The sequence below is a fragment of the Oncorhynchus tshawytscha genome, linkage group LG26 (genome assembly GCF_018296145.1).
Source record: "Oncorhynchus tshawytscha isolate Ot180627B linkage group LG26, Otsh_v2.0, whole genome shotgun sequence".
NCBI classification, from domain to species: Eukaryota; Metazoa; Chordata; class Actinopteri; order Salmoniformes; family Salmonidae; genus Oncorhynchus; species Oncorhynchus tshawytscha.
This window is the reverse complement of record NC_056454.1, coordinates 48,905,811-48,929,233: the sequence shown is the minus strand read 5'-3', so window position 1 is coordinate 48,929,233 and position 23,423 is coordinate 48,905,811. Positions and strand designations below refer to the sequence as shown.

The following is a 23,423-nucleotide window of genomic DNA, read 5'->3' as shown; positions in this document are numbered from 1 at the left end:
CACAATACGCACCTTGGCAAAGAGACAAAGAGGACACAAAACACAATACGCACCTTGACAAAGAGGACACAAAACACAATACGCACCTTGACAAAGAGGACACAAAACACAATACGCACCTTGACACAAAACACAAAGAGGACACAAAACACAATACGCACCTTGGCAAAGAGGACACAAAACACAAAACACAATACGCACCTTGGCAAAGAGGACACAAAACACAATACGCACCTTGGAAAAGAGGACACAAAACACAATACGCACCTTGACAAAGAGGACACAAAACACAATACGCACCTTGGCAAAGAGGACACAAAACACAATACGCACCTTGACAAAGAGGACGCAAAACACAATACGCACCTTGACAAATAGGACACACAAAACACAATACGCACCTTGGCAAAGAGGACACAAAACACAATACGCACCTTGGCAAAGAGGACACAAAACACAATACGCACCTTGACAAAGAGACAAAGATGACGCAGAACACAATACGCACCTTGGCAAAGAGACAAAGATGACACAAAACACAATACGCACCTTGGCAAAGAGGGCACAAAACACAATACGTACCTTGACAAAGAGGACACAAAACACAATACGTACCTTGACAAAGAGGGCACAAAACACAATACGTACCTTGACAAAGAGGACACAAAACACAATACGTACCTTGACAAAGAGGACACAAAACACAATACGCACCTTGACAAAGTCAATACTGAATCCAGCCTGACAGAAGCCTTGTCCCTCTGGAGAGTTGGCTTCTGTTCAGAGCAAACCCAAACACAGAACAATTTAATCATCTCTCAATGGTAAACCAGGTGGGGTCATCTCAATCTGCAGTTATTGATATAAACAGATATAGAGCCAGTTTCCCAGATCTAATCCCAGACTACAATCCACTTTTTAATGAAGAATCTCTAGGCATAAATTGCTGGATTGAGAAAAAAAAAACAATTTTCTCAGTCACTTACTAGATCGACAAGGAGAGTACTCCACAACTTCTTGTCCTTTCTTCAGGAAACACGTTCCAACAGGCTCTCTCTCTGACACGCTGTACGTGCTCCACTGGTAGAGAGGAGCACAGGCCTGAGAGAGAGACACACAACACCTCATGAGTACAGTCAACAACAGCAGGGCCACGCAACAGTCACAGAGACTCGATAGAGAAAATGGGTCTTCTCTCGTTACAGACTGTTCGCTAGCTGGCGCACGCAAGATTTGGTTCTGGATTCCAAGATAAGGACATGACACTCACCAGGATGTGTTCACCATCTGATCATAAGGTTCTGAGATAAGGACATGACACTCACCAGGATGTGTTCACCATCTGATCATAAGGTTCTGAGATAAGGACGTGACACTCACCAGGATGTGTTTACCATCTGATCATAAGGTTCTGAGATAAGGACATGACACTCACCAGGATGTGTTCACCATCTGATCATAAGGTTCTGAGATAAGGACATGACACTCACCAGGATGTGTTCACCATCTGATCATAAGGTTCTGAGATAAGGACATGACACTCACCAGGATGTGTTCACCATCTGATCATAAGGTTCTGAGATAAGGACATGACACTCACCAGGATGTGTTCACCATCTGATCATAAGGTTCTGAGATAAGGACATGACACTCACCAGGATGTGTTCATAAATTTAAAATACAATAATATACAAACAATACAAAAACAACAATGTGTGTGTGTTAGAGCAGCGTTTTCCAAACTCGGTCCTGCCAGAGAATGTAATGTTAATTTTCTCTACCATAAGCCGCCTCCAATGTCGTTTTAGAGAAATTGAAAGTCAACCAAACGGCCTCACAACCACAAACATTGTGTAACCACGCCAGCCCAGGACCTCCACATCCAGCTTCATCACCTGCCGGATCGTCTGAGACCAGCCACCCGGACAGCGGATGAAACTGAGGAATATTTCTGTCTGTAATAAAGCCCTTTTGTGGAGAAAAACCACTACAACACCACTCCAGCCGAAGGTTGGCATTGCGCATGGTGATATTAAGCTTGTGTGAGGCTGCTCGGCCATGGAAACCCATATCACTAAGCCCCCGACTAACAGTTCTTAGTAAGTTCGGTAGTGAGTGTTACAACTGAGGACAGACGATTTTTACTCGCTTCAGCACTCGCTGGTCCCATTCTGTGACCTTCTGTGGCCTACCACTTCGCGACTGAGCCGTTGTTGCTCCTAGACGCTTCCACTTCACATTAACACCACTTACAGTTGACCGGGGCAGCTCTAGCAGGGCAGAAATTTGATGAACTGACTTGTTGGAAAGGTGGTATCCTTTGACGGTGCCACGTTGAAAGTCACTGAGCTCTTCAGTATGTGCCATTCTACTGCCAAAGTTTGTCTATTGCATGGCTGTGTGCTCAATTGCATACACAAGTTATGAAATACCCAAATAGATAGTCTAGATAGTCTGTTTTCCCAGTCATTTGTAATACTGATTCACAGACAGTACCGATGTTGTCTCACGTGGACTTCTAGTTTGTTTCCCTCTCGCCACGTCTCCCTGGGAGACAAACTGCTATTAAGGTCTTGGACATCTCTGGTCAGCTCGTCCATTCTTTTGTTAGTTGAATCAATCAGTATTTGGACAAATCTCTTGAACATATGTTCCTGTTGTTGTAACAACTGCTAGTAAAACCCTTTTAGTGTTTTAAAAGATCCTTCACCAGTGATAGAGAAACACTGTCCTCGCCAGAACTCCTTTGGATTGGGATGCCAGGGTATCAGTGTAGGCTGATGCTGATACTCCATGCATTTCCAGGTAAGGGGCAGGTCGCAGGGCAGATTTAAACATCAACAAACAGCAGGGATTTAGACAATCTGCGGTTCCAGCCACAAGGGATAACCGCACCGCGGGCTGTGTTCAAGCTGTCAAGGAAAACTTGCTAGTTTGATAGCTAGGTAACAGCTACGCTAGCTGCTACGCCAAGCAGCTCTTAAAACGTTTTGTTAGCAAGATCCCTGGATAGATATCCAGGTCGCGGGATCCAAATTCAAAAAGGTAAAGCAAACCTTTTCAATATCTTTTTAAGAGACATTCAAAAACGACAAAACAGGCTCTGCATCATTCAACACGTCATGGAACCATGGAGATAAGGACATGAGGTCCCTTTCTTTCCCCCCCCTATTGTGTTATTGACTGTACTCTTGTTTATTCCATGTGTAACTCTGTGTTGTTGTTTGTGTCGCACTGCTTTGCTTTATCTTGGCCAGGTCGCAGTTGTAAATGAGAACTTGTTCTCAACTGGCCTACCTGGTGAAATAAAGGTGAAATAAAAATAAAAAATGTTTTCAAAATGACACTCACCAGGATGTGTTCACCATGTGACCGTACCGTGGCACCAAACCACTGGTTGGACTTAAATTCCATCTGGAGCCCCTCGTTATTCTTACGATCATCTGTGAGGAAGAAATCATTGTGGTTTTAGTGAAGAAACACCATCACTTTAAGGGGATTCTGCATGAAAGAATCTCATCTGTGTTGTTTTCATAACGGCACACCAAACAAAAAAATGTCTTTTTTTAAATGTGCCCCCGTTAAACAAGCATTTATTCTTGTCAAGGCAAGTTACTCCTTTCCCTGTTTCAGTCCCTTGTCTTCCATTTGCTGCCTAATGAACATGACCCAGTGTATGTCCACCTCCTGTCAAAAGGACCAACAACATGTACAACCGGTAAAGTAAGAGTATGTTATTCAACATTCTGTCTTGTAGAGACTATTGTCTTTTTTTACAGCTACTTCGTTCGGAATGATAATAATGGATTTACCATGGTAACCAATAAAGGATTAAAGGTGGAATCACATCACACAGGTTCCGACGCCTGCCACATGTGGCTACAGTCCATTACGGAATACAAAGGAAGACCCAGCCGTGATCTGCCCAACCATGCCTGGTAGAGACCAGACCAACTCAATACATTTTATCCATGTTTCAACAAAAAACAACACAGAACCATGCATGATGGCCCCTGCTGACCTAGAGGACTGGGAGATCTCGCTATCCGAGGCCGACCTGAGTAAGGTTTATAATCAGGTCAACACTCATAAAAGCCTCATGGTGGGTGGTATTTCAGGGTGTGTTTTCAGAGCATGCTTAGAACAGCTGGCAGATATATACACAGTCATTTCCAACCTCTCCTTGTCCCAGTCTGTAATCCTCACATCTCAAGATGACCACCATCATTCCTGTTCCTAAGAACTCTGAGGCTTCATGCCACAATGACTACCACCCTGTGTCATTCACATCTGTAATCATGAAGTGCTTTGAGAGGCTGGTTATGGCACACATTACTCCAGCATCCCAGACACCATTGAGACCCACTCTAATTTGAATACCGCCCCAACAGATTCATAGATGACGCACTCTCAATTGCACTCAACACTGCCCTCGCCCACCTAGATAAGAGGAGTGCTGTTCATTGACTACAGCTCAGCGTTCAACACCATTGTCCCCCCCAAGATTGTCACCAAGCATAGAACTCTGGGTCTGAACACCTCCCTCTGCTACTGGATCCTGGACTTCCTGACGGGCCGCCCCCAGGTGGTGAGGGGTAGGCAAAGAGCTGATCGTGGACAATAGGAAACGGGGGGCGAGCACACCCACATCCACAGGGCTGTTGTGGAGCTTCAAGTTCCTCGGTGTCCAAATCACAAAAGGCTTAAAATGGTCCAGACACACAGCCGAAAAGAAGGCACGACACTGCACACACACACACACACACACACACACACACACACTGTCACTCCAACACTCTGCCTCTTCCCCCTCAGGAGGTGGAAATGTTTGGCCTGGGCCCTCAAATCCTGAAAAGGATCTACAGCCATACCTTTGAAAGCATATTGACTGCCGCACGGCAAGAGGTACCGGTGCATCAAGTCTGACACCAACAGGCTCTTGAACAGCTTCTATCCCCAAGCAATACAACTGATAAATAGCCAACAAAATAGGACCGAGTTCACCTTGTATTTTTATTTACCTTTTATTTCAGTGTTTTGAACTGTCTATGCACACTCACAGAGCCTTACACACACACACACACACACACACACTCACAGAGCCTTACACACACTCACAGAGCCTTACACACACACACACACACTCACAGAGCCTTACACACACTCACAGAGCCTTACACACACACACACACACACACTCACAGAGCCTTATACACACTCACAGAGCCTTACACACACACACTCACAGACACACACACACACACACACACACACACACACTCACAGAGCTCACACACACACACACAGAGCCTCTCACACACACACACACACACACACACACACACACACACACACACACACACACACACACACACACAGAGCCTTACACACACTCACAGACTTACACACACTCAAAGAGCCTTACACACACTCACAGAGCCTTACACACACACACACACACACTGTCACTGTCACAAACACCACACACTCACAGAGCCTTACACACACACACACACACACTCACAGAGCCTTACACACACACACACACACACTCACAGAGCCTTACACACACACACTCACACACACAGAGCCTTACACACACACACACACAGAGAGCCTTACACACACACACACACACACACACACTCACAGAGCCTTACACACACACACTCACAGACTCACACACACACACACACACACTCACAGAGCCTTACACACAACACACTCACAGAGCCTTACACACACACAGAGCACTCACAGAGCCTTACACACACACACACACACACACTCACAGAGCCTACACACACACACACACACACTCACAGAGCCTTCACACACACACACACACACACACACACACACTCACAGAGCCTTACACACACACACACACACACTCACAGAGCCTTACACACACACACACACACTCACAGAGCCTTACACACACACACACACTCACAGAGCCTCACACACACACACACACACACTCACAGAGCCTTACACACACACACACACACACTCACAGAGCCTTCACACACACACACACACACACACACTCACAGAGCTTACACACACACACACACACACAGAGCCACACACACACACACACACACAGAGCCTCACACACACACAGACACACACACTCACAGAGCCTTACACACACTCACAGACACACACACACACACACTGTCACTCCAACACTCACAGAGCCACACACACTCACACACACACACACACACACACACACAGCCTTACACACACACACACACACACAGAGCCTTACACACACACACACACACACTCACAGAGCCTTACACACACACACACACACACTCACAGAGCCTTACACACACACACACACACACACACACAGCCTTACACACACACACAGAGCCACACACACACACACACACACACACTCACAGAGCCTTACACACACACACAGAGCACAGAGCCTTACACACACTCACAGAGCCTTACACACACACACACACACACACACACAGTCACTCCAACACTCACAGAGCCTTACACACACACACAGACTGTCACTCCAACACACTCACAGAGCCTTACACACACTCACACACACACACACACACACACAAACAGACTGTCACTCCAACACACTCACAGAGCCTTACACACACACACACACACACACAGAATGTCACTCCAACACACTCACACAAACACTCACTCCATCATCTGATCTGATCACTCACACAAACACTCACTCCATCATCTGATCACTCACACAAACACTCACTCCATCATCTGATCACTCACACAAACACTCACTCCACCATCTGATCACTCACACAAACACTCACTCCATCATCTGATCACTCACACAAACACTCACTCCATCATCTGATCACTCACACAAACACTCACTCCACCATCTGATCATTCACACAAACACTCACTCATCATCTGATCACTCACACAATATGCACATAAATGTATACTGACTCACATACAAGCTGCTGCTGCTACTGTGTTTGACTTAAATCCTGTTGTCTAGTCTCCTTCCCCCTAAACACATCAACCTCCATCACTCCAGTATCCCTGTCTCCTTCCCCCTAAACCCATCAACCTCCATCACTACAGTATCCCTGTCTCCTTCCCCCAAAACACATCAACCTCCATCACTACAGTATCCCTGTCTCCTTCCCCCTATACACATCAACCTCCATCACTACAGTATCCCTGTCACCTTACCCCTAAACCCATCAACCTCCATCACTACAGTATCCCTGTCTCCTTCCCCCTAAACCCATCAACCTCCATCACTCCAGTATCCCTGTCTCCTTCCCCCTAAACACATCAACCTCCATCACTACAGTATCCCTGTCACCTTCGCCCTAAACCCATCAACCTCCATCACTACAGTATCCCTGTCACCTTCCCCTAAACCCATCAACCTCCATCACTACAGTATCCCTGTCACCTTCCCCTAAACCCATCAACCTCCATCACTACAGTATCCCTGTCTCCTTCCCCCTAAACCCATCAACCTCCATCACTACAGTATCCCTGTCACCTTCCCCCTAAACCCATCAACCTCCATCACTACAGTATCCCTGTCTCCTTCCCCCTAAACCCATCAACCTCCATCACTACAGTATCCCTGTCACCTTCCCCCTAAACCCATCAACCTCCATCACTACAGTATCCCTGTCTCCTTCCCCCTAAACCCATCAACCTCCATCACTACAGTATCCCTGTCTCCTTCCCCCTATACACATCAACCTCCATCACTACAGTATCCCCATTGTTAATATGGTCTGACCCTATAGTCTCCTTCCCCCTAAACCCATCAACCAACAGTCTGACGTTTAGGCAAGACACCGACAGACCACAGCCGAATGGACAGGTTGATGTTTTCCTGAAGGGAGCATCAGTAAAAGTTGAAACAGTCTGACGTTTAGGCAAGACACCGACAGACCACAGCCGAATGGACTGGTTGATGTTTTCCTGAAGGGAGCAGCAGCGATGAGTTTTAAATCAGAGCCTGGAGATTAAACTATATTTTCCCAAGAGGAAATGACTCACAACCAACACCCTGTCTAGCCAATGCAATCTCTGACACACATGTTACTCAATGAGGAGGGACATACATGAGGCAATGTTTTCCCAAGTGTGGTAGAGTTGGTTGTGTTTCCACTTGCCACTGCAGAAACACAGTGCATTCAGAAAATATTCAGACCCTTTGGCTTTTTTTCTCAGACAAAAAAAATGTACATTACAGCCTTATTATAAAAGTATTAAGTATTAATTAAATAAAAATCCTCAATCTACACACAATTATTATTAAAGTATTAAGTATTAATTAAATAAAAATCCTCAATCTACACACAATTAGTATTAAAGTATTAAATAAATAAAAATCCTCAATCTACACACAATACTCCATAATGACAAAGCAAAAAACAGCTTTTTAGAAATGTTGGCTAATTTATTACAAATAATAAAACAGAAATACTTTATTTACATAAGTATTCAGACTCTTTGCTATGAAAATCAACATTGAGCTCATGTACATCCTGTTTCCATTGATCATCCTTCAGATGTTTCTACAACTGGATTGGGGTCCAAAATTCAATTGATTTGGAAACACACACACACACACCTGTCTATATAAAAGGTCCCACAACTGACAGTGCTTGTCAGAGCAAAAACCAAGCCATGAGGTCGAAGGAATTGTCCGTAGCGCTCCGAGACGGGATTGTGTCGAGGCATAGCCGGCCACGACCAGGAGACCCATGAGGCAGCGTGCAATTGGCCCATCTGCATTAGGGGAGGGTTTGGTCGGCCCAGGATTTCCTTGTCCCATCGCGCTCTAGAGACTCTTTGTGGCACACTGACTTCTGTCGGCAGTTGTACGGTGTTTCCTCCGACACATTGGTGCGGCTGGCTTCCGGGTTAAGCGAGCAGTGTGAGAAAAAGCAGTGCGGCTTGGCGGGGTCGTGTTTTGGAAGACGCATGGCTCTCGACCTTCGACCTCTCCCGAATCCGTATGGGAGTTGCAGCGATGGGATAAGACCGATTGGATATCACGGAATTTGGGAGAAGGGGTAAAAAATATATATAATTATAACATTTTTGGGGTGTTATGTCATTGGCTACCCTTTCAGATAGGAAGAGATAGTGAACATCAATACTTCCCAGTCTGATATTTACATGAAAGCACCAGGTTTTGTTCTCTGCCTCCCAGCACCGCCTGGTCACTGGCCCCAAGCACCGCCTGGTCACTGGCCCCAAGCACCGCCTGGTCACTGGCCCCAAGCACCGCCTGGTCACTGGCCCCAAGCACCGCCTGGTCACTGGCCCCAAGCCCCACTGGCCCAAAGCACCACCTGGTCACTAGCCCCAAGCACCACCTCGTCACTGGCCAGATATTTCTATCTACACTATGACACTTTAATGATATTTAATTGACACGTGTTGTTAACGTGTTGTTAACATGTCTGCTCTTAGCACTGTTGTATTGTGGTTTACTTTCAGAGACCAGATGGATTATTTATTGTGTGCTGGGAAAAAAAAGCTTGGTTTCTTCATCTCAATACAAAGTGTTTCAATGCATTCTATTTGAAGTCACATGCTGACAACGTACCCAGAGCTGTGTGACAACGTACCCGAAGAGCTGTGTGTCACAGACTTTACAGGCTGGCTTCTACTGGTGGTGTAGTTCAAATCTAAATGAATGCACACAGACATCATAGAATCGACTTTCATTTTGTTAACAAGATTAAAAATCTACATTTTAGGACAAAGTACTTTGGTTCACAGTGCACACAAAGAACTGTATGCATCCATCAAGGTGAGCAGTGGAAAACAAAGGCCTGTTCTGATTGGCTGGCCTTTGGCTGAGTTGTCCTCTCCTAACCATGTCTTCCTGCCATGGCACACGTCCAGGGGGGAGAGGAAGAGCTTATTTCTTGTTTTGCTTGCAAGCTGTGTCACCCTGGCACAAGAGAGAGTCTCCCTGGCTCTTGGAGATGGTTGTCCCCTGCCACAAGCCCTCCTCCACTCTCCAGGTTGGTAGCTGCCAGGAGGGACGGGAGTGTCAGCAAAAGTGGAAGAGGCACGTAATCTTGCGTTTGGTTTATGAACTTCATCCGTGGAGGACAGGTAGTTGTGGAGGGCCACACAGGTCTTCACAACGTCATTAGCCTTTTCAGCAGTGGTACACACGATTGGCCGAATAAGAATCCTCATCCTTGCAGTCATGGTGCTCAATGCATTTTCTATGACTCCCTGACAACGAGAGTGGGGGTAGTACGCCCAGCTTCCTGTGAATGAGAGGTGACAAGATTAATATATGTCAGATATAAAATATAAACCTATTTTTAGTCAAATAATTTTTTACCCCATAATGACATCACAATACCCCATCATGACATCACAATACCCCATAATGACATCACAATACCCCAGAATGACAAAGTGAAAACATGTTTGTTGAAATGTTTGCAAATTTATTGAAAACGAGATACAGAAACATCTCATTTACATAATTATTCACACCCCTGTGACAATACTTTGTAGAATCACCCTTGACAGCGATTACAGCTGTGAGTCTTACTGGGTAAGTCTCTAAGGGTGATTACTGTTGTGAATCTTACTGGGTAAGTCTCTAAGAGATTTCCACACCTGGATTGTGCAACATTTTCCCATTATTATTTTCCAAATGCTTCAAGCTCTGTCAAATTGGTTATTGATTATTGCTAGACAACCATTTTCAGGTCTTGCCATAGATTTTCAAGTAGATTTATGTCAAAACTGTAATTTTGACATTATGGGGTATTGTGTGTAGATCAGTGACACAATCTCAATTTAATCAGGCTGTAAAAAGTCAAGGGGTGTGAATAATTTATGAAGGCGCTGTAGATGTGTATGCAGTATCAAGGGAAATTAGAAACAGGAGAAGTTCAACCGATTCCAACATTGTATTATCAACATACCTGGATAAGGGTGCATCCAGATTTGATGTCAGGGGAAAACTGCATCTCTCAGGACAACATGGACTTGGTGTTGTGGTACCTGGCAGGACAGCTGGAGGCGGAAAAATCTAGAATCTTCTGCAGCAGTTTGGAATCAGAATAACTCTTAAAACAGTCCACCAGCACCCTCTAGACCGTATGCCCTTATAGCCATCCTCCGTATCTTGCCTATTATAGATGTCTTGCTAGGTAACGCATATCTAGAAGGGAAATACGTGAATTTCCTTGCTAGTCAAGTGTCTCTCTGTGTACACTATGTTATTCTCCTACGCGTGTCTGTGTTTAGTTCTCCTAGCCGAAGCATGACGACTCCTTAAGGTCACGGCGAGTGCGTGGAGGTGGTGCGTGGCGGTGGTGGTGGCCAACGCCATGTTATCCGACTGAACATTTTAGAGATAATCTTCTTGGCCGCAGAGACAACATTTAGCTCTTTTTAAAGCAAATTTTCTGCAATTCAACACATTTTCGCCTTGGCTTATTTCATGTTCTCCTGCCATCTGAATGACTCTAAATCAGATGGGCGGGTTTATGACATTCTTGTGTATTTTAGATTTTCTGAGTATTTTCGTTTGTATTTCGGTGTTTAAAAAAAAAACTTTTGTTCACAAAGAGGATCTGATTAAAAAACATCCCAGTTTTTTTTTTCTCCAAATTTCACAATATGATGCATTCATTATATGCTGCAAAACGCATCATCATACTGTGAAACATCTGCCGTCTCTACATGGGTGAGGCAAGCGAGACGATGGTTAACGTGTCTATAACGTTGGTCTTAATATGTTGATGTGGAAATTATTCATCTTTATCGCAAAATACAAATCACCTGATATGACAAACCAATGTAAAAGCCTGTTGAAATATTCTGTCAGCTGCAATGTTGCACATTTGCTGGTAACGAAATACCACTGGTGCTTGTTCAGGCAGAGTTGGAGTGGTTTCCTGCCTGGTGCCTACAGGGCTAATGATGTGGAGGGTGACCTCAGACCTAGGAACGTGCTGAGACACCAAGAAGAGAAGAAAACACCTGGTTGTTGCAACAAGCTGAACCTTCCATAGTCTCACATCACAGACTATTACTAAAATGGGAACTGAACACCAAATCAAGTAGACCAGATTAGGCTGTGAGTGCAGAGATTATAGTTAGTTTATAAGCCTAAACAGTTAGGGACAATAATATGGTGAAGGAGCCTATGAAGACATTGTTTCATGATAATCACAGCCTTTATAAATTAGATTTTGTTTGATGATAATCACAGTCTTTAAAACGTAGATATTGTTTCATGATAATCACAGTCTTTAAAACGTAGATATTGTTTCATGATAATCACAGTCTTTAAAACGTAGATATTGCTTCATGATAATCACAGTCTTTAAAACGTAGATATTGCTTCATGATAATCACAGTCTTTAAAACGTAGATATTGCTTCATGATAATCACAGTCTTTAAAACGTAGATATTGTTTCATGATACTAGAAATAAAGTCCATTCCATAGTGGCACGCAGGTTTAAATTACTTGGTGATTGTACAGGGAATGATTACGCCTACTGATTCAGTTCAACTTTTAATTTCAAATAACTTCAGAGAATGGAATGTGGTATTCATTGTTATACTACATTGGAACCAAATGCATTGTGTGAAGGTATGTGCAGACAGAATGAGAGACAGTTGCATTCTGACATATTCGGGAGGATACTAAACTTCAGAGCATACCATCTAGCCAACCACAAAGCTCTGTTCTTGTGTAACCCTGAGTAGAGAAACAGTCTTAGGAACAACAACTAACCCACCTGGCTAGCCCTACAGCAAAACACATAGGAACAACTAACCCTCCTGGGTAGCCCTACAGCAAAACACATAGGAACAACTAACCCTCCTGGCTAGCCCTACAGCAAAACACATAGGAACAACTAACCCTCCTGGCTAGCCCTAAAGCAAAACACATAGGAACAACTAACCCTCCTGGCTAGCCCTACAGCAAAACACATAGGAACAACTAACCCTCCTGGCTAGCCCTAAAGCAAAACACATAGGAACAACTAACCCTCCTGGCTAGCCCTACAGCAAAACACATAGGAACAACTAACCCTCCTGGCTAGCCCTACAGCAAAACACATAGGAACAACTAACCCTCCTGGCTAGCCCTACAGCAAAACACATAGGAACAACTAACCCTCCTGGCTAGCCCTAAAGCAAAACACATAGGAACAACTAACCCTCCTGGCTAGCCCTACAGCAAAACACATAGGAACAACTAACCCTCCTGGTTAGCCCTACAGCAAAACACATAGGTACAACTAACCCTCCTGGCTAGCCCTACAGCAAAACACATAGGAACAACTAACCCTCCTGGCTAGCCCTACAGCAAAACACATAGGAACAACTAACCCTCCTGGCTAGCCCTACAGCAAAACACATAGGAACAACTAACCCTCCTAGCTAGCCCTACAGCAAAACACATAGGAACAACTAACCCTCCTGGCTAGCCCTACAGCAAAACACATAGGAACAACTAACCCTCCTGGCTAGCCCTACAGCAAAACACATAGGAACAACTAACCCTCCTGGCTAGCCCTACAGCAAAACACATAGGAACAACTAACCCTCCTGGCTAGCCCTACAGCAAAACACATAGGAACAACTAACCCTCCTGGCTAGCCCTACAGCAAAACACATAGGAACAACTAACCCTCCTGGCTAGCCCTACAGCAAAACACATAGGAACAACTAACCCTCCTGGCTAGCCCTACAGCAAAACACATAGGAACAACTAACCCTCCTGGCTAGCCCTACAGCAAAACACATAGGAACAACTAACCCTCCTGGCTAGCCCTACAGCAAAACACATAGGAACAACTAACCCTCCTAGCTAGCCCTACAGCAAAACACATAGGAACAACTAACCCTCCTGGCTAGCCCTACAGCAAAACACATAGGAACAACTAACCCTCCTGGCTAGCCCTACAGCAAAACACATAGGAACAACTAACCCTCCTGGCCTAAATCAAAACTCCTCCATGTTATATACTAAAGCAACAGTCTTAAGAACAACAACCCAGCTCCCCTAACCTGGCCTAAATCCCAAAACCCTCCATGTTATATACTAAAGTCCCAACAGTCTTAAGAACAACAGTCCCAGCCCTCACCCCTTAACCAGTCCCAACATCACACAACAGTCCCAACACCCCCACACCCCTTCTACACAACAGTCCCAACACCCCCTCACCCCTTCTACACAACAGTCCCAACACCCTCACCCCTTCTACACAACAGTCCCAACATCCCCCACACCCCTTCTACACAACAGTCCCAACACACCCCTCTTCTACACAACAGTCCCAACACCCACCCCTTCTACACAACAGTCCCAACACCCCCACACCCTTCTACACAACAGTCCCAACACCCTCACACCCTTCTACACAACAGTCCCAACACCCCTCACCCCTTCTACACAACAGTCCCAACACCCTCACCCCCTTCTACACAACAGTCCCAACACCCCCACACCCTTCTACACAACAGTCCCAACACCCCCACACCTCTTCTACACAACAGTCCCAACACCCCCACACCTCTTCTACACAACAGTCCCAACACCCTCACCCCCTTCTACACAACAGTCCCAACACCCTCACCCCCTTCTACACAACAGTCCCAACACCCCCACACCTCTTCTACACAACAGTCCCACCCTCACCCCTTCTACACCAGTCCCAACACCCCCACCCCTTCTACACAACAGTCCCAACACCCCACACCTCTTCTACACAACAGTCCCAACACCCCCACCCCTTCTACACAACAGTCCCACACACACCTCTTCCACAACAGTCCCAACACCCCCACACCCCTTCTACACAACAGTCCCAACACCCCCACACCCCTTCTACACAACAGTCCCAACACCCCGACACCTCTTCTACACAACAGTCCCAACACCCCCACACCTCTTCTACACAACAGTCCCAACACCCCCACACCCCTTCTACACAACAGTCCCAACACCCCCACACCTCTTCTACACAACAGTCCCAACACCCTCACCCCTTCTACACAACACCCCCACCCCTTCTACACAACAGTCCCAACACCCTCACCCCTTCTACATCTCTGACTACACCTGGTCAAACATCATATCCACCCATGGGCCATCTACAAGTATAGTTATTATGAGACTCTAGTCTGCTGTAAATCTGTCAGTTTAGTCTGTCTAAATCATTGGTAGTAATTTATTTTTATTTTATCGAACCCTTATTTTACCAGGTAAGTTGACTGAGAACATAGTCTCATTTACAGCCTGGGGAATAGTTACAGGGGAGAGGAAGGGGATGAATGAGCCAATTGTAAACTGGGGATTATTAGGTGACCGTGATTGTTTGAGGGCCAGATTGGGAATTTAGCCAGGACACCGGGGAACACCCCTACTCTTACAATAAGTACCTTGGGATCTTTAGTGACCACAGAGAGTCAGGATACCTGTTTAACGTCCCATCCAAAAGACAGCACCCGACACAGGGCAATGTCCCCAATCACCGCCCTGGGGTATTGGGATATTTTTTTTAGACCAGAGGCAAGAGTGCCTCCTATTGGCCCTCCAACACCACTTCCAGCAGAATCTGGTCTCCCATCCAGGGACGAACCAGGACCAACCCTGCTTAGCCTCAGAGGAAAGAGTGCATCCTATTGGCCCTCCATCACCACTTCCAGCAGCATCTGGTCTCACATCCAGGGACTGACCAGGACCAACCCTGCTTAGCCTCAGAGAAAAGCCAGCAGTGGGATGTAGGGTGGGTATGCAGCTGTAATTAGAGACTGCTCTCAATTTGTTTAGACTTTCCTTGTTCTGTTTTTATTTTAGGTTTGCCTGTCCACCATGAGTAGACTGACATAGCTGGGAAAACAAGGACTGACTGGGACAGTTCAAGAAATAACAGAGAGCCAGAGGAAGACTTCCAGACCACGTGGTAAGACAGCTAGTTCGGTAATGGCCATGTGGGAGAAAACCCCCCCTGAGCACACACTAACTAATTACAGTAATTTCCCCCCTGGCCCTAGGCTGCCCGGACAAAAACGCTAATCTAGACCTCTGACTGAGGCAGCCTCCCCTCACAGTCTGCAGAAACACTCACCTAGACCACTGACTGAGGCAGCCTCCCCTCACAGTCTGCAGAAACACTCACCTAGACCACTGACTGAGGCAGCCTCCCCTCACAGTCTGCAGAAACACTCACCTAGACCACTGACTGAGGCAGCCTCCCCTCACAGTCTGCAGAAACACTCACCTAGACCACTGACTGAGGCAGCCTCCCCTCACAGTCTGCAGAAACAAATCTGCCATCACAAGGCACCCATTGTGGCCATGTCGTCACTTACCGTATAATTACGAGGCCAGGTCACTAGGTCACACTGACTGGCAAACCATCAGAAATGGCAGCAACGGTAGGAATAATATGGGGGGGGGACATTACATGGAAATATATTTGCATGTAGCATTGAACCTGTTTCCAAGTCACACGGACTAGTGTGGTTCAGACTCCCCCAACAGACTAGTGTGGTACAGACTAGTGTGGTTCAGACTTCCCCAACAGACTAGTGTGGTTCAGACTTCCCCAACAGACTAGTGTGGTTCAGACTCCCCCAACAGACTAGTGTGGTTCAGACTCCCCCAACAGACTAGTGTGGTTCAGACTCCCCCAACAGACTAGTGTGGTACAGACTAGTGTGGTTCAGACTTCCCCAACAGACTAGTGTGGTTCAGACTCCCCCAACAGACTAGTGTGGTTCAGACTCCCCCAACAGACTAGTGTGGTACAGACTCCCCAACAGACTAGTGTGGTACAGACTCCCCCAACAGACTAGTGTGGTACAGACTAGTGTGGTTCAGACTAGTGTGGTTCAGACTCCCCAACAGACTAGTGTGGTACAGACTCCCCAACAGACTAGTGTGGTTCAGACTAGTGTGGTTCAGACTTCCCCAACAGACTAGTGTGGTTCAGGCTCCAACAGACTAGTGTGGTACAGACTTCCCCAACAGACTAGTGTGGTTCAGACTTCCCCAACAGACTAGTGTGGTGGTTCAGACTTCCCCAACAGACTAGTGTGGGTTCCCCAACAGACTAGTGTGGTACAGACTTCCCCAACAGACTAGTGTGGTACAGACTTCCCCAACAGACTAGTGTGGTACAGACTTCCCCAACAGACTAGTGTGGTACAGACTTCCCCAACAGACTAGTGTGGTACAGACTTCCCCAACAGACTAGTGTGGTACAGACTTCCCCAACAGACTAGTGTGGTACAGACTTCCCCAACAGACTAGTGTGGTACAGACTTCCCCAACAGACTAGTGTGGTACAGACTTCCCCAACAGACTAGTGTGGTACAGACTTCCCCAACAGACTAGTGTGGTACAGACTTCCCCAGACTAGTGTGGTACAGACTTCCCCAACAGACTAGTGTGGTACAGACTCCCCAACAGACTAGTGTGGTGCAGACTCCCCCAACAGACTAGTGTGGTTCAGACTAGTGTGGTTCAGACTTCCCCAACAGACTAGTGTGGTACAGACTCCCCAACAGACTAGTGTGGTGCAGACTCCCCCAACAGACTAGTGTGGTTCAGACTAGTGTGGTTCAGACTTCCCCAACAGACTAGTGTGGTTCAGACTCCCCCAACAGACAAGTGTGGTTCAGACTCCCCCAACAGACAAGTGTGGTTCAGACTCCCCCAACAGACAAGTGTGGTTCAGACTCCCCAACAGACTAGTGTGGTTCAGACTCCCCCAACAGACAAGTGTGGTTCAGACTCCCCCAACAGACTAGTGTGGTTCAGACTCCCCCAACAGACTAGTGTGGTTCAGACTCCCCCAACAGACTAGTGTGGTTCAGACTTCCCCAACAGACTAGTGTGGTTCAGACTTCCCCAACAGACGAGTGTGGTTCAGACTTCCCCAACAGACTAGTGTGGTTCAGACTTCCCCAACAGACTAGTGTGGTTCAGACTCCCCCAAAAGACTAGTGTGGTTCAGACTCCCCCAACAGACTAGTGTGGTTCAGACTCCCCCAACAGACTAGTGTGGTTCAGACTTCCCCAACAGACTAGTGTGGTTCAGACTTCCCCAACAGACTAGTGTGGTTCAGACTCCCCAACAGACTAGTGTGGGTCAGACTTTAATACTCATTTGGCTCCTGGAACTCAATTAGTCTGTTGTCAGTCTATATGAGGAAAAAGATGTTGTTCTGCAGTTGCCTATTAAACACAATAAACAAACCAATGTAACTTCCATTGATGAACCAAATTAACTTGTATTGATAGAGAATGGTGTAAATAGTGCAGGAGGTAGAGAGGGAGGTCATTGGTTTGGATGGGGACTTGGAGTCCAGAAAGAGAGGGAGGTCATTGGTTTGGTTGGGGACTTGGAGCCCAGAGAGAGAGGGAGGTCATTGGTTTGGATGGGGACTAGGAGCCCAGAGAGAGAGGGAGGTCATTGGTTTGGATGGGGACTAGGAGCCCAGAGAGAGAGGGAGATCATTGGTTTGGATGGGGAGGGAGGTCATTCACATGGTTGTGGTTGGGTTCCAGAGATTATCTTTGGCTTATTGTACCGCCTTACTGTGCATCCTAAATGGTACCCTATTCACTACATAGTGCACTTATTTTGACCAAAGCCCTTTGATGCACTATATAGGGAATAGGGTGCCATTTTGAATGATCCCTTAGTCTAACTTTGGGCTGCCTACCTCTGAGCTCTTACAGACACAGAATGTCAATGAGATCTGGGACAGAATAAACTGCAATATAGCCTTATGTCCCCCAAAACAGCTTAATTACAGTGGCTGTCTGAATGAGCGTTTGTCATTGATGGGGCTTGGTTTTGCATTGTGTGTTCTGATTAGTTTGTGCTGGGTCAAACTCATAAAATGCAGGGAAGTGCCATAGTGTAGATATTACTAAACACCTTGCCACATATATCTGTCTGTAATGGATGATTCAACTAGGGAAATGACTAATGTCCCCTGTTATTCTGCAGAGCAGACAGTCCTTTAAAGGTGATGGGACGCTTTCTGTCTATGACCCCTCCCCCCTATGTCTCTCTGTCTCTGTCTCGCTCAAACTTAACATTGAGCATGTCGGCACATCTCCAATATAGGCACATTCCTGGATGAGTCCTAACATGAGAGAACATTTGCCTGTGCTTACTGAACTCATATGGAAGGACACATATGTGACTGACATAGATTTGATGATATGTCCGAATCCCACATTGATGGATATGACCCTTGACTGAGTCTATTGATCTTCACTTTGGATATCAATTCATAGTGTTCCCTCCCAGTTTGATACAACTCAGATATAGATACCAGACCATGTCAGAAATCGATGAACGGGATACTAAAGTAACAGACCTTCTGTACTCACCAGTATTGTCAAACTGTACTTGGGTACAGTCACTACTCTTCTGCCATGGGCAGGTATAGACTGCCCCTCGCTCCACCACTGTAGAAGCTGAGGAGGTGTTGGCTTTGGGAGCTCCTATAAGAATGTTTGACCTGAAGAAGACAAATGTGTTTAGTGTAAATAGAAGAAAACATGCACCACCTGACGTCCTCTTCTACGGTAGCCTACTAGGTTCACAACAAGACTGTCACATGAAGAATACAATAGATACTCTACATGACCAAAAGTATGTGGACACCTACTTGTCCAACTTCTCATTCCAAAAAAATCATGGGCATTAATATGGAGTTGGTCCCCCCTTTGCTGCTATAACAGCCTCCACTCTGCTGGGAAGGCTTTCCACTATATATTGGAACATTGCTGATATATCAGCCTCCACTCTTCTGGGAAGGCTTTCCACTAGATGTTGGAACATTGCTGCTATAACAGCCTCCACTCTTCTGGGAAGGCTTTCCACTAGATGTTGGAACGTTGCTGCGGGGAATTGCTTACTAATGCTCTTGTGGCTAAATGTAAGGTCAGGCACTGATGTTGGGCGATTAGGCTTGGCTCGCAGTCGGCATTTCAATTCATCCCCAATTTGTTTGATGGGGTTGAGGTCAGGGCTCTGTGCAGGCACAGATTTCTGTATGTACCTCGCTTTGTGCACAGCGGCAATGTCATGCTGAAACAGGAAAGAGCCTTCCCCAAACTGGTGACACAAATTTGGAAGCACAGAATCGTCTAGAATATCATTGTTAGCAGTAAGATTTACCTTCACTGGAACTAAGGGGCCCGAACCATGAAAAACAACCTTAGACCATTATTCCTCCTCCACCAAACTTTACAGTAGCCAATATGCAGTCGGGCAGGTAGCATTCTCCTGGCATCCGACAAATCCAGAATTGTTTGTGGGGCTCCAGAGAACACTTCCACTGTTTCAGAGTCCAATGGCGGTGAGCTTTACACCACTCCAGCCGACGCTTGGCATTACGCATGGTGATGTTAGGATTGTGTGCGGCTGCTCGGCCATAGAACCCCATTTCATGAAGCTCCGGACGATCTGTTCTTATGCCAACGTTTCTTCCAGAGGCAGTTTGGAACTCGGTAGTGAGTGTTGCATCCGAGGACAGACAATTTTTAGCGTGCTATGGGCACTTGGCTGGCCCCGTTCTGTGACGTTGTGTGGCCTACCACGTTGCGGCTGAGCCATTGTTGCTCCTAGACATTTCCACTTCGCACTTACAGTTGACTGGGACAAATATAGCTTTAGCAGGGCAGAAATTTTACGAACTGACTTGTTGGAAAGGTGACATCCTATTCCGGTGCCATGTTGAAAGTCACTGAGATCGTCAGTACCTCAGGGTACTTCAGGGCCATTCTACTGCCAATGTTTGTCTATGGAGATTGCATGGCTATGTGCTCGATTGTATGCATGCAAAAAGTCTTTCCCCTGCTCCTCTCCATCTCTTTCTTTCACAGTCCCTTCAGTTTCCTTTAAGTCCCGTTAGTTTGGCTGCTCAGCCTACCTAAGTTATCCCTCACCAATCATAGCCCTGCCATTCCCAACCAAATCAAAGTTCTTGGGAATGTGCATCTGGACAGTGCACTGACCCACTCCAATAAAAGGCTGGGAAGAATGCACATTTTTTTGACTACTTTTTATTGCCGATAGCAACACTAAATGTCTGAATGTCTTGCGTGAATTGAAATAACCACAACAATATGATTCCAAGTCCTTCAGATTTACCCCCCCCCCCCAAAATTATACAAACATCCTCAAATGGAAACAGATGTGTCTGTATGTGTGTGGTGGTGACTGTCAAGAGTACAGTGATGGGCCTCAACATCATGCTGTAACAGGACAGCACTATAGAGGACAGAACCAGACCAATCAGTTATAAGTATATAGCAGATGAGGGAATTCCCAGCCGACCGCTCAGAGGGGTGAGGGGCATACCAGCCAACCGTTTTGATGTTATCCTTCTAACAGAGTTAATGACCACAGCTCCAGGCCTCCCATCGTCTATATAGCATGTGAGGGAATTCCCAGCCGACCGCTCAGAAGGATGATACCAGACAACCGTTTTAACATGGTCCTTCTAACGGCTAGTCGGATTTAGTGACCAACGGGCTTTGTTTTTTCAACATTGTCCCGAAATCTCTCCGGATTTAGCACCAATCATTATTACAATACACCTGTCAGCAACCGGTGTGCCTGAGATACCTTAAACCACTCATGAACTGGTGTCCACATGCATATTATATAGAACATATATACAAAACTATGTATTGTATTTCAAATAGAATTATGCTATGTCATTCAATTAACTAAATACAAGAGGAAAATATTTAGTTCTAAAAAACCTGACATCCCAAACATTATTATATAGAACTCAGTCTTACTGCTTGGCATCTGGCTGGAAGAAATCCACAGAAAATCCAAAATAACTTCCTTCAGGACCAGAGAATACATAGGGTTTGTCAATGTCCAGATTGAAACAAGTTGTCCATTGTAAACAAGGCAGGATCAAAGCCAAAGATATACAAAGTTTTCGAAGTCGTTCCATCCTGAAGTGCTCAGTAGAGTAGCAAGCCTTAACTGTGTGTGTGTGTGTGTGGCGTGTTTTAGTCTGGCGAGAATACACTACTGTGATGAGTTCCCCTTTTCTCTTTGTAGTCGTTCTAATGACGATACAGCGACATCCCACACACCATGTGCATGTTAACTCGAACCAGCTCAGCAAAACCGCTCACGGCTACAAACTTTCACGTCTTCTTCTTTCCGGTGAGAAGATTCCAGTTCGAATCAGATCGCGTCCTTAAATCCACGATTCAAGCGATACAATGTAACCAATCTGTGTTAAATGGCAACACACACCTCAGTAGCCAACATCGATGTTTTGTGTTTAGTAGTCCTAAAAACCAACTGTACAGGAAGTGAGAGCGTTGTTCCCTATAAAAAAAGACTTCCGCAATGTTTCACACTATCCCAACAGCAGTTCTATTCCCTCATCGCCCGTTCCATAGCCATGTATGGGGCTACTGGGTAACAACTGGGTTACAACGAAATATTTCACTTGTAAACAGAGAGGCATCGAGTTTTTGGAGTCTTTGACAAATAATCTCGTTCTGGAAATATCACGTGACATTTTTGGAATCAATTCCTCGTCTGTGCCATTATGAAGGGTCAATGAGGGGATTTTGATTTACACACTAGGCTCCAGCATCACGCACACTATAGCATACACAGGCAGTATATTTTTTTAAAGACAAAAAATAATATTTAACCTGTATTTAAATAGGAAAGTCAGAAATTCTTATTCACAACGAAGGTTTACCAAAAGGCAAAAGGCCTCCTGCGATGGCGGGGGGCCTGGGATTAAAAATAAAAAATATAGGACAAAACACACATCAAGACAAGAGAGACACCACAACTTTACACAGAGAGAGACCTAAAACAACAACACGGCATGGAAGCAACACATGACAACAACATGGCAGCAACACAACATGGTAGCAGCAGAAAACAGGGTACAAACATTGTTGGCCACAGACAAACAGCACAAACAGCAAGAAGGTAGAGACAACAATACATAGTACGGATACATAACACAGGCAACTATAGTACATCGTTTCTCATCCTTGTACTCCTCTGTCTGTCTGTCTGTCTGTCTGTCTGTCTGTCTGTCTGTCTGTCTGTCTGTCTGTCTGTCTGTCTGTCTGTCTGTCTGTCTGTCCGTCCGTCCGTCTGTCCGTCCGTCCGTCCGTATAGCCAACATGTTAAGTAACTTGCAGTACATCTGTGTTTTCTTCATACCTCCACTGCCCTCACCTCTGAAATGTCTCTGCTGAGCCTAGCATCCTTTCCCACAGCACTGGGACCAGAAGACTGCCTGTGCTGGGCCCAGCAACATCCAAGTTGTGAATGATCAAACACATGTATTTGTTAAAGAAGAATGATTACTGAATAAATGGCTAAT

The 23,423-nt window shown here is 45.8% G+C and overlaps 1 protein-coding gene across 1 annotated transcript in view; it reads right to left on the bottom strand.

Moving 5' to 3' along the window:
- Nucleotides 1-22,463, bottom strand: part of LOC112239256 (integrin alpha-V-like) — a 72,045-nt gene extending 49,582 nt beyond the window's left edge. Inside the window, exons 1-5 of the mRNA XM_042306771.1 lie at nt 21,847-22,463; nt 19,423-19,553; nt 3,352-3,443; nt 987-1,101; nt 715-776 (exon numbers count right to left, since the gene is read on the bottom strand). Of these exons, the coding sequence (XP_042162705.1) occupies nt 715-776; nt 987-1,101; nt 3,352-3,443; nt 19,423-19,553; nt 21,847-22,010 (564 nt within the window). The 5' untranslated portion in view covers nt 22,011-22,463. The remainder of the gene's footprint in view (nt 1-714; nt 777-986; nt 1,102-3,351; nt 3,444-19,422; nt 19,554-21,846) is intronic.
- Nucleotides 22,464-23,423: the final 960 nt, after the last annotated feature.